At 38.9% G+C, this 12500-nt stretch overlaps 1 protein-coding gene across 16 annotated transcripts in view; it reads left to right on the forward strand.

Annotated features, from left to right (window-relative positions):
• The window catches only part of LOC106880702 (septin-5), a 129408-nt gene that overhangs the window by 31660 nt on the left and 85248 nt on the right, over positions 1-12500 (forward strand). For all 16 annotated transcript variants that reach the window (XM_089342935.1, XM_089342927.1, XM_089342922.1 and 13 more), the window contains one exon: positions 11258-11295. In XM_089342935.1, coding sequence (XP_089199061.1) covers positions 11258-11295 — 38 coding nt within the window. The remainder of the gene's footprint in view (positions 1-11257; positions 11296-12500) is intronic.

The following is a 12500-nucleotide window of genomic DNA, read 5'->3' on the forward strand; positions in this document are numbered from 1 at the left end:
ACAAATGTATATTTGTAGGAAAATGTATATATGTACATATATGTGGTTGTGGAGGTGTGTGTGTGTGTATACACACGCACACATGGGTATGTATAAACACAAACAGAACCAGTTCTATGTCCTCCTCACAGAATTCGTCTTCACGAAAATAAATTAAAATATTTTAATTCTACTGTTGCTTATTGAGTTCTTCCGCAAAAGCTGAGGTTCACAGTGTTTGAAACACACACACACACACACACACACGCGTATACTTTTATTCTTCTACTTGCTTCAGTCATTGGATTGCGGCCACACTGGGGCAAATCAACTCCGGCACATTTTTTGATGTCTGATACTCACACTATAGCTGTCTTCACACACACACACACATATATATATATATATATATATATATACACATCCACTTATTATTCAAACTGCAACATTATCACAAGATTGCTACTCAGAGTTTCACGTTCCCGTTCGTCGGACACTTGTGGGAACGGGAAACTGAGTAACAACAATCTTATGATAATTCTGCAGCTTTAATAAAAGCATATTAATCTACCTTTGGTATTCGAGTACTATTTTGTCCACCTTGTTTTACACTTATGTACTCACCTCTGTATACATACATGTGTGTGTGTGTGACAATTAGTTGGTTGTCATAATAAAACTCAGAGTTTCGGATACCGGAGCTGAAGTCTGCTCCGGCATCTTATTAATTTTTTAAGACAAAACGCTATGAAAACCCCTCTTTTTTTTTATTTTTCAATTATATTTTTAAAGTTAGTAACAGAACTAAAACTAATTTTTAAGTTATGCCCACTAAAGAGCTTTCTATAATTATGATTGATTGGAAAATGCCTATCTATAAGGGATAAGAAATATCTACCTATATTAAAGGTAACTTCAGAGGAATAAGGAGGTGTGAACCAGATATTTTTTCCTTTTCTTTGTTACTGGACTAATGACAGCTGTATAGGTTATTTCCTTGCTAAAACCACTATCTTTTCAAGCTTTATTATATATTGTGGCAACACTATTAAAATGTTTATATTGGAGGAGGGGATAGAATTTCTCTTGCTTTGTAAATATTCTTATTTAAATCGAAAGATACATAAGGGTATTTGGAGTGATAAGTTTGTATTTATCCACGTCACTGCTTGGCGCTGTCGACCCGTAATCTTGTATTAAATTGAAGGATTACTCAATACATCTGGTAGAGCACAAATTTATTATTCTTTAACAAGAATAGCATTGACAGTGACTTGGAAGTTTTAACCAACTAAGATATCATCAGATTGATGGCTCTGTAGGCCGAACCTTCGAAGTCACTGACAATACTATTCTTATTAAAGAATACATACATACACAAACACACATGTGTGTGTGTGTGTGTGTGTGTGTGTGTGTGTATAGACATTCACACATACATACTCACATATATACATACACACATACACATGCATATATACATGCACACACACACAGACACAGACACACATATATATACACACACACACACACACACACACACACACACACATATTAACCAATTCTGAGACTGAATTTGTGTTCAACATTTCAATAAAATCTTCATTTCGCTTTTTTTTTTCTAAGAGAGAGAGAGAGAGAGACCCTAATAGATGTTTAATGGAATGTAGAGGGGGAAATAATGGTTAGTGCCACCGAAATAATTATCTTAAAACCACCACCACCATCATCATCGCCATCTCTTCCTCACTACCAACATAGCAGCAGCAACAACAACAACAACAACAACAACAACGCCACTAACAGCAATAAAACCACCTCCACCACAACCATCGCCATTATCAGAGAAGCAACACCTATCGACACCACCACCACTATCATCATTACCATCATCACAATTATCATCAACCCCAGCGTCACTTCTGCAGAAGCAACAGCAACAACAGTGCCACTATTAGCTCACCACCACCACCACTGTGGCCATCAGCAGCAGCATCTCTTCCGCCGCCGCCGCCGCCGCCGCCAGCATCACAGACGCAACAGCAGCAAGAACTACAGCGCTACTATAAGCTATAATGAGCACAGCCACCACAAGCATCATCATCAGCAGCATAATGGCAACAGCAAGAACAACAACAATACTGTTATTAACAGCAGTGCAACCACCACCACCACCACTACAAACGTCACAGCTACGAGCCTCCTCTATGTGGTCGTTCGACCTGCTAGAAATACTAACCATACTTCCTTCTAATCAAACTGTCTTCTTATGAGCGACATTGGATATGTATAATATATATTTGGATGCGTGTATGTATGTATGTATGTATGTATGTATGTATGTATGTATGTATGTATGTATGTATAGATAGATAGATAGAGAGAGAGAGAGGGGGGAGAAATAGACAGACAGACAAACAGACAGGTAGATAGAGATAGGTAGATAGATAGATAGATAGATAGATAGATAGATAGATAGATGGATAGAGAGAGGGGGGAAATAGACAGACAGACAAACAGACAGGTAGATAGAGATAGGTAGATAGATAGATAGATAGATAAATAGATAGATAGATAGATAGAGAGAGGGGGGAAATAGACAGACAGACAAACAGACAGGTAGATAGATAGATAGATAGATACATAGATAGATAGATAGATAGATAGATAGATAGGATATTTGGTGGGGGGGGGACGGGATGTCTATGGTTGGAACGCCTTTGATCATAGATCTGCTCAATCTGAGCCAACCTAGGGTTAAACAACAATAACAACAAACCCGCCACCGAATCACATCGTATTGTTTCACATTACTGGTAGAAAACGTCGGCCTACGTAGACAGACAGGGTGGTCATGGTTGGAATGACGACCGAAGGGTTAGCAGCAACAACAGAAGAGCAACTGAAATCATCAATACTACAACAGTAACATCACCAAAATAACAGCGCACCACCGCCGCCACAAAGGTAACTACACTGACTACTACTACTACAACTACTACTACTACTACTACTACTACTACCACTACTCCTGTCACCAGCACCTCCTACTTCCATGCTTTCAGTGCTGATACTGCCACCTTCAATGTCACCACAACCAAACTTGTGTTTAACAACACCGTCACGATTTCCAACGCCGCCGTTTCAAATTTTTTGGCACAAGACCAGAGCTATTTTAGAGGAGGAGGGGGGAACGTTAACTCGATTACACCGACCCCCCCACCCACCACCACCACCACCACCACCACGACAACCACCAATATTCAACTGGTGCTTTATTTTATCGATCTCGTCGAAAGGATAGAAAGGCGAAGTCGACCTAAATGGAATTTGAAATCAGGATGAAATAATTATAATAATAATACGAAAAAGAATCTTTTCTACTCTTGGCACAAGGCCCGAAATTTTGGGCGAGGTGGGGAGACAGTCGAGTAGATCGACCCCAGTACGCAACTGGTACTTAATCTATCGACCCCGAAAGGATGAAAGGCAAAGTCGACCGCGGCGGTATTTGAACTCAAAACGTAAAGCCGGACAAAATACCGCTAAGCATTTCGTCCGGCGTGCTGACGTTTCCGCCAGCTTGACGCCTTGGATGATGATGATGATGATGATGATGATGATAATAGTGGTTTCAAATTTTGTCACAAGGGCAGCAATTTTGGGGGAGGGGACCAGTCGATGTAATCGATCCCCAGTGTTTCACTGGTATTTATTTATCGACCCCGAAAGGATGAACGATAAAGTAATGATAATTCTGTCTACAATAGGCACAAGGCCTGAAATTTTGTGGGGAGGGGGCTAGTCGATTATATCGATCCCAATGTTCAACTGAGATCGATGAAATACTACCCTTTCGGGATCGATGAAGTAATATCGATCCCGAAAGGATGAAAGGCAAAGTCGACCTCGACGGAATTTGAACTCAGAAAAATAACGACGAACGAAATGCCGCTAAGCATTTCGTCCGGCGTGCTAACGATTCTGCCCTCTCGCCGCCGCCTCAATAATAGTCCTTTTACATTTGTTTTGGCAGAAGGCCAACAATTTCGGGGGAGGGGAAAGTCGATTACATCGAACCCCCAGTATTCAGCTGGTACTTATTTTATCGACCCCGAACAATCACCACCACAGCTAATACCACTCCAACGACCACTACCGATACTATTACTAATATCGGCATCACAACCACTGCCATCACAAACAAAACCGATACCACCACCACTATCGCCAAGACAACCACCACCGCCATCACATACAGCTATTGATGCCGCTACTACACATACGTACACAGATAGATACATATAGTGTACATACAGATAGACACATACGTTGATATATACACATATGTATGAGGTGAAGTCAAACAGTTTTCTTATTTTGTTAAGCTTATTTCGATAGACATTCTATAGAAATTATAGCCAGCACTGATTTCTGCTACAACGTTTCGTATCCAGACGTCAACAATTATCCACACTTTTGCCAAAACCTTCATAAGGTTGACTGCACTGGCTTCAGTGCTCGCGTGTTAAAAAGCTATGCTTTTGTGGTTACATCATCGAGATTTGATCTTCATCGCCCCAGTTTTCTTTCTTGTGTTACTGACTAAATATGGCCGCTTCGCCGACAGAGAAAGAACGGAGATCAGTGGTCCGATTTTTTCTGTTTTGACGGTGTGTCAGGGATTGAAGTTCATCGAAAGCTTTCAGTTACAAGACCGGGACACCAATCTATCGCATCGAAGTGTGTACGAGTGAACTGAGACGTTTAAAAACGGTTGAACACGAAAAGAGAGCAGGGTGCTCATCATCATCTTCCGATGACGTGAAGACTCCATAAGCTAGAGTGATGCTTCACGCGAACCGACGAGCGACTATCGATGAGATGGCCAGTTCTCTGCAAATTTTTGCCAGCTGAGTGGACTGGAGGAACGTGAAATAAAGTATCTTGCTTAAGGACGCAATGTGCCGTCGGGAATCGGACTCGTGGCGTTACGATCGTGAGCCAAATACCCCAACCACCAAGCCATGCACCTTCCCCCCACACACACACACACGCACACGCACGCAAAAGTTTCCTTAAGGCCAGGAAACTTTTCAGTGCTTCCCCCCCCCTCGTGTGTGTGTGTGTTGTATGCATCTATAATTCCGTTTTTTTTCTCAATATCATTTTCTCTTAATTGATTCTCACTGCTCTACTCAACACAACTACTATTTTTCTCTCTCTCTCTTATTCTCCTCTCTCTCTTTCTTTCCCTCCCTCTCTCTCTCTCTCTCTCTGAATTCTTTCTCATTGAACTCTATTGCCTGTAAAAACCGTCTTTCGTTTACATATTCCAACACACACACCGTCTTATACATTAGCGCATCTCCAAAATTAGCCACCGTACTTTTGCTCTCTCTCTCTCTCTCTCTTTCTCTCTCGAATTGACTGGCGGAAGCTGAATATAAAATACCACATTGTTAGAATTCTTCACATGCCAAGAACCTTCCTGCCATTATACAACGGACAACTGTAGCTCTCTCTCTCTCTCTCTCTCTCGCACACAAATTCCTTGATACACTGACATATATATCTCACATTTAACCTTATAGATACACACACATACAAACATATATATATATATATATATAGACACACATACAATGCTCATATTTTATTTATAAACGAGTGTGAGCGTACATCACCGGTTCTACATACCGACACATAAACACATGTATAGGTATCTTCATACACCACAAAAATCAGCTTAGAGAAACGACTCAAACACGTCAGTAGCATGAAGAACAATAGACAAATACAGGTGTATCAAATACCATACAACACAAAATCTTGATTTATTAAAATTATTTCCGCCTCTAAAAGGATGCAGCATAATTGCCAAATTGCAATTGAAAAATTGCCATTTCGAATAAAACAGCCTAACGGTTAACCAATGCTTAGAACTATGTGAATCTGTGTATATCCAAATTCCAATCCAGTATTAAACATAATTTGTGCTTCGATCTCCTATTGGTGTTATATATATATATATATTTATATATATATATATATATATATATATCCATAATTTACGGAGTGTATATCCGAGCGCAGAATAAAACAGATGTATTGCAATATCGTTGCTTACATACTCTTTAGACGTGTTTCATTAGCGTATATGCTAGTTTCGCGTGCGTGTGCGTGTGCGTGTGTGTGTGTGTGTGTTTGTGTGTGTGTGTGTCCATCCATCTTCTCCACCCGCTATTCTTGGGAGGATCGTGGGTGTAAAGTCCTCAGGAACCTCTTCCATAGGGTCCTATCAAAAGCAACTGTCACCACACTTTCTGGCTATCTGTAAAGACACCGGGCTTCAGGCAGCTGGCGAAGTGCGGTGATAATTGTATAGTTTGCAAGAGAAACTTGAAGTGTTGTATGTGAGTCTCTGTAACTGTTTCATTCAATAAATATTGTCCTCTATTGTCCGTATTTCATTCCATAACGGCTACCTCTGAAGAGCACTGGGTTACACCCACCTTTCAACAAACTTGTTAGAAGGCAACACTTCCCTCTCCACCCTCAACTTCTTTTCCAAGTGAAACTCAAAAAAGTTGATGAGAGCTTGGCCGAAGAAGAAAGTGTCAGTCTTTAGTCCTTTCAAACGGGTCTACCATAATACCTCTTTAATAATAATGCAATATAAATAAAAATTGTGAATGTTTTGGTGCGTAACTTTCGGCCCGCCACACATGGAGGAAGCAGGTTAAGGAGGGGGTCGACGGGTTTCCTTCAGTCTCTGTCTATCAAATCAACACACAATGCTTTGGTCGGCCTGAGGCTGTAATAGAAGACACTTGGACAAGGTACCATGCAGTGGGACTGAACCCGGAACCATGTGGTTGGGAAGCAAGCTTATCACACAGCCACGCCTGTGTGTTATTTCACACACACAAACACAAATCTACAGATCTTACAAAAGGTGGCATGTTTGATAATCTCTGATTATGACTAAAGCTTAGAAAGCAACAGTTTATTGCAGATAAGCCAAGGGCGACCATAGTAACCCTGTATTACATACATACACACAAGTATCATAAACATACATTTCGTATATACATATACAGACAGATACACACACACACATGTATATGGACATACATATATGTATATACATAGATACGTACGCACATACATACACACATATTTCCCTATTCCGTTCATCTCCCTACAAATTCCTCGCGTATCCCTATGATCCCCTCTCTCTTTATCCCCCTCTTTATACTTCCCCTCCACACAGCCCCTACAGCTTCCTCCACAACCACCACTACCACATTATTATTATTATTATTATTATTATAAAATAACATAACCAGAAAACGGAAGTTATTCAATAAATTTAAACAGGAAGAAGAAAAACCAGCAACAAAAACGAAAATAAAAAAAAACCCGGTAATCTTCAGGTTAGCAGCGAACATCCTTGCAGAGTTGCAGAGTGGAATGGCTTACTGGCAACAGAGAAAATAGTAGTTCTTGGAATATGCTAGAGAAGAAATACATCAGTCACAGATCGATCAGCGCTTTTAGACTAAGTGGAATAAAAGGAGCGGTTGTAGTAGAATATATATATATATATATATATATATATGTATGTATGTATAATCATATATGCATGTAGCTTTGATTGTAGGTCTGATGGTGTGTCGGTGTGTGTCACGTGAAAGACTGTAGACTAGAGAACTGCCATTTATATACCCCTGCTGTTTCATTATGCAGACATTTTTCTTATCTCTTATTCATCGAATTTATCTTGGGTAATATGTTGGAAAGGATGTGTGTGTGCGTGTGTATGTGTGTAATTATATGACGAGAAAGTTAGATACATCATTACATGAATCCACATACATACATGCATACACACAAGCATGTATACATAATATGTGTATATATGTATATATATATGTGTGTGTGTGTGTGTGTAAATGTGTGCGTATACACACGTAGACAGATACATACATATAAGTAAACATAAACACATACACATATGTATACATACTGTATGTGCGTGTATATATATATATATATATATATATATACAAGCGTTCGCGTACAGATACATACACACATACAACCATACATAAACACACGCATATACAAATATATGCATACACACACACACACACACATGCGTACACACATTAAACATGTACGATAATCCAAGTGTACTAAAATGTTACAACTGCCAACACCGGCACCGTTACCACCACCACCACCACACCCCTACAGATAACCCCACCCCTACGCACACCACCCCCACACACCTACTCCACCCCCACCTCCCCTACGTACACCGACTAACACAGAGATCACAATCGAACCGCACACTCCGCTCAGCCATACATCAATGTTCTCCATTACACACTTAGAGAGGCAGAAAGAGACCGGGCGTCTGCGCATGCGCACCAGGCCGAGACTATATTTATTTATTTATTTATTTATTTAGTAACTGTTAATATGAAGTAATGTACTTATTTATTTATTGATTATTATCTTTATTTCTGGCTTTTTCGCGCGGCCTTCCTAATAGAATTATCAGACCACAACAGAATTATCTGAAAAATAATAGAATTTAGATATGGATGTCATGCTTGCCCAACAATTCAACAGCAATATTGTTGCAGTATTGGCGCGAGAGTGGGTGTGTGTGTGGGGGGGAGAGAGAGAGAGAGAGAGAGAGACAGACAGAGACAGACAGAGACAGACAGACAGACAGACAGACAGACAGAAACTGTTTGCTGAACATGATTGTCAATTAGTTCGTCTACTTCACAATCATTGCATAAATAATTTCTTATCTGTCTTTTACAACATATCTACCTCTCTACCATATGTGATATATATACATACACTCACACACACGCGCGCACAGAAGCAAGTACACACGTGCATACACACACAGAAGCAAGCACACACACAAACACAGAGGCAAACACACACATAGGCGCACTCACACACAGGCAAGCACACACACACACAGGCGTGGTTCCTGGTTCAGTCCTTCTGCATGGTACCTTAGGCAAGTGTCTTCTAGTACAGACCCTGGCCAACCAAACTCCTGAGAGTAGATTTGGTAGACGGAAACTGAAAGAAGCCTGTTGTGTGTATGCATACATGCATATGTGTGTGTGTGAGAGAGAGAGAGAGAGAGAGAGAGAGAGAGAGAGAGAACCAGTGTTGATTGGTTTACCTGCCCGTAACTTAGCGGTTCGATAAGAGAGTCGAATAGAATTAGTACCAGGCCTTAAGAAACATTTATCGGGGTCGATGAATTAAGTACCAGTTGCGTACCGGGGTCGATCTAATCGACTGCCTTCCTCCTCAAAAATTTCGGGCCTTGTGCCTCAAGTAGAAAAGAATATTTACGTATCAGCTTCCAGGAACGTATTTTATATATAAAATTGGTATTTCCAAATAACGTTACACCGCTATATTTGGTGACTATTTAAGCAATGAGCTCGTAAATGATCAATGGATTTCGATGGCTGATGATGAAGGAGCAAACACTCCTGAAATATGGCATATACGCCCATTATCCATTTTTCCTCTTCGATCTTCTTGTTGTTTACATTAAGCGTACTCGAATGCGAAACATCGTAACAAAATCAGCGCTGGTTATAATTCCTATTGAAAATCTGCAGCGATAACTTTAACAAGTCATTTATTCCATATCTCCTACAATGCTATGCAATTCGTAGAGTGTCATGTAATACATGTCGTAATAAATGGGAATATGTAATAATATTGCTAGACGCCATTCTCTTCTTCGAATGCCATGGCTGGAAGGTACGATCGACTTAATAAGGATCTTGCCTTGGAGTTTTGCAGAGCTCTCTTTAGTATCAATCTTACGGATCTCCTTTTGATCTTGGAATACCACGCTAGCCAAGATCCCGCATGATGTGCTAATGAGGCGATAGCCAGAATTATAATTATTCCCTCAGTCTCTCTCACGTGTGTGTGTGTGTGTGTGTGTGTGTGTGTGTGTGTGTGTGTGTGTGTGTGTGTGTGTTATTCTTAAACGTGAATGCATATGCACATGCATACACAGAGAAGATAAAACAGGGGACAACTGATAAAGGGATTGTTTCTTTATGTTGCCTGTCTATTTGTTTCTTTCGTTGTTCGAAAAAAAGTTTGTTTTCCATATTTTTGTTTTCTTATGTTTTCATTTTTCATTTTGTTCACATTTTTTTGTTGACGTCCTGTACTCATATACGCATGTATATATACATATATTTGCAGGTATGTTCATATATACATGTATATATATATTATTTATATTATATCTATATATACATACACACAATACATATAACAAGGGATACATATTCCCTGGTTCAATGAAGGGACTTGAACGAAGAATGGACTCAGTGTTCATTGATAACTAAAAGATTCCAAAATACAACAGACATTCTACCCAGCACACACACACCTACACACAAGTCTTATACACCCTAGCGTGAATCAACCTTGCTAGTTAACATGTGAAAAATGGTATCTTAGTCACAGATAAGCAGAATTCTAGAGATATTTGGCATCGAAAGACACCCAAACAGACCGACCCTTATCTTTTAGAGTTTGTTTTAAAAGCTATTTTCGTCACCTAACCTATATATATATATATATATATACACACACATACATACATACATATTAATATGGACGTGTTGTTACCTTGCTATGTTTCTATGTATGTGTGTTGTGTGTGTGTGTGTATAAAAGTATTTGTATATATTTCTATACACAGCTTTGCATATGAATGTATATATATATATATATATATATATGGATGTGTGTATGACGTATACGCAAATAGGCTTAACAAATGCACGATATGTTTGTGCGTGATTTGTAAGGTGTGTGTGTGTGTGTGTGTGTGTGTGTGTGTGTGTGTGTGTGTGCGGGCGGAATTTATATGCGTTTTGTGTGTATGTGCGTGTGTGATTAGGTCATTTTGTCACGTGACTTTATCAAATTAAATTTCGGTGTACATGCCATCAGAATTAAGAATTATGATGTCTTCTTTCGTTGTTGGTTTGATATAGACGAAGGAACGGTCTCCAAGTCCTTCGCAGACTTTCCGTGACCAACACTTGTGCCTATAGCCTTAAAACAGGCCTTCCGTAGCCTAGAACTATACCTGTGCGTCTTTTATGCTATCAAATATGGTAATTATTGCATGAAATATCTGAGTAATAACCGAAGAATTAATGACATTCTATCTTTTTGTTTTGTTTTGCAGCAACTTTGGAGAATAAAAGAGACAATTCCAAAAGTGACGTAAGTAGAATGACAATCTTCTGAGGAATTTAGAAACAAAGCAAATAATGATAATAATAATAATAATGATGATAATTTAACAAATGAAACAATCGTTTTTCTTGTTAAGAATACTTTATTTAGTTTTTTTTTTTCCTTTTTTCAATATCTTAAAAATTTTTTTTTTTCTTTGTGTATGTCTGACTGTGTGTTCTTATAAATAGTTCGTTATTCTCCAAGTGTCAATTTCAAAATGTATTTTATTCCACCTCTCTTAACGATTACGAAGGAGTGGGGTGGGGACAGAAAAATAAAGATAAAAAATAAACAATAAAAAATTATTAGTTCCTATTTGTGATTGAAATTACTGACGATAATTCATTAAATTGAAACCCGTAACCATTTTCGTTCCTAACTGTCATTTTCCTTATCCCTTTACTCCGTTTCTTTCTTGGGGATAAACTATTTCAATGGAAGAAAGCGCTGTCTGTCTATATATCTTCCTTTCTGTTTATATATATATGTGTTTGTGTATATATATATATATGTGTGTGTGTGTGTGAGTATGTATATATATATATATATATATATATATATAGCAAGGACTTTCCCGTCGTTAGATGACGTTTGAGAGTTCGGCAACTTCTTGCCGAAGATCCGCACAGATGATTTGTTTATAGTGAAATCAATCAACCGTATCGAAATGACTTAAAATACGAGAAAAACCCTTCCATCATGACAAACTATTTTTCCATTTCTTTCTTTCTCTCTCTATCTCTCCATTAAATAACTCCACTACGGCCCTTCTTTAGTCATCCCTAATAAGACAAAAAACAAAATAAAAATATAAAAATATATAACCACAGACACACATATCATATCCTTAATAAGCTGTCATTACTCCCACCGGAAGAAGACGCCATCTTAGGTTACACAATTTCCACGCTTCGCGTTTTTTTTTTTTTCTTTCCCATCAAATCAACTTCTCCGTGTTAAGTGGTTAGTCACAGGAAGGGGGAGGAGGTGGGGTAAGAGGAGGCAGAACTGGAGGTGAAGTAGTTCTGTACTTTTTACATTTTGATTTTCCCCTTCACGGCCTATGATTGATTTCGACTGCCACAGGTTTACGGTTACCAGAAAGTCTGAGGAAAATGAGCGAAGATGGTAAAAGTGGTCGGTAGAAATTCAAACACGTTCTACAATATTTTAATGAATGTAATGTGTGT

Source organism: Octopus bimaculoides, chromosome 26 (assembly GCF_046866305.1).
Source record: "Octopus bimaculoides isolate indiv1 chromosome 26, ASM4686630v1, whole genome shotgun sequence".
In the NCBI taxonomy this organism is placed as follows: domain Eukaryota; kingdom Metazoa; phylum Mollusca; class Cephalopoda; order Octopoda; family Octopodidae; genus Octopus; species Octopus bimaculoides.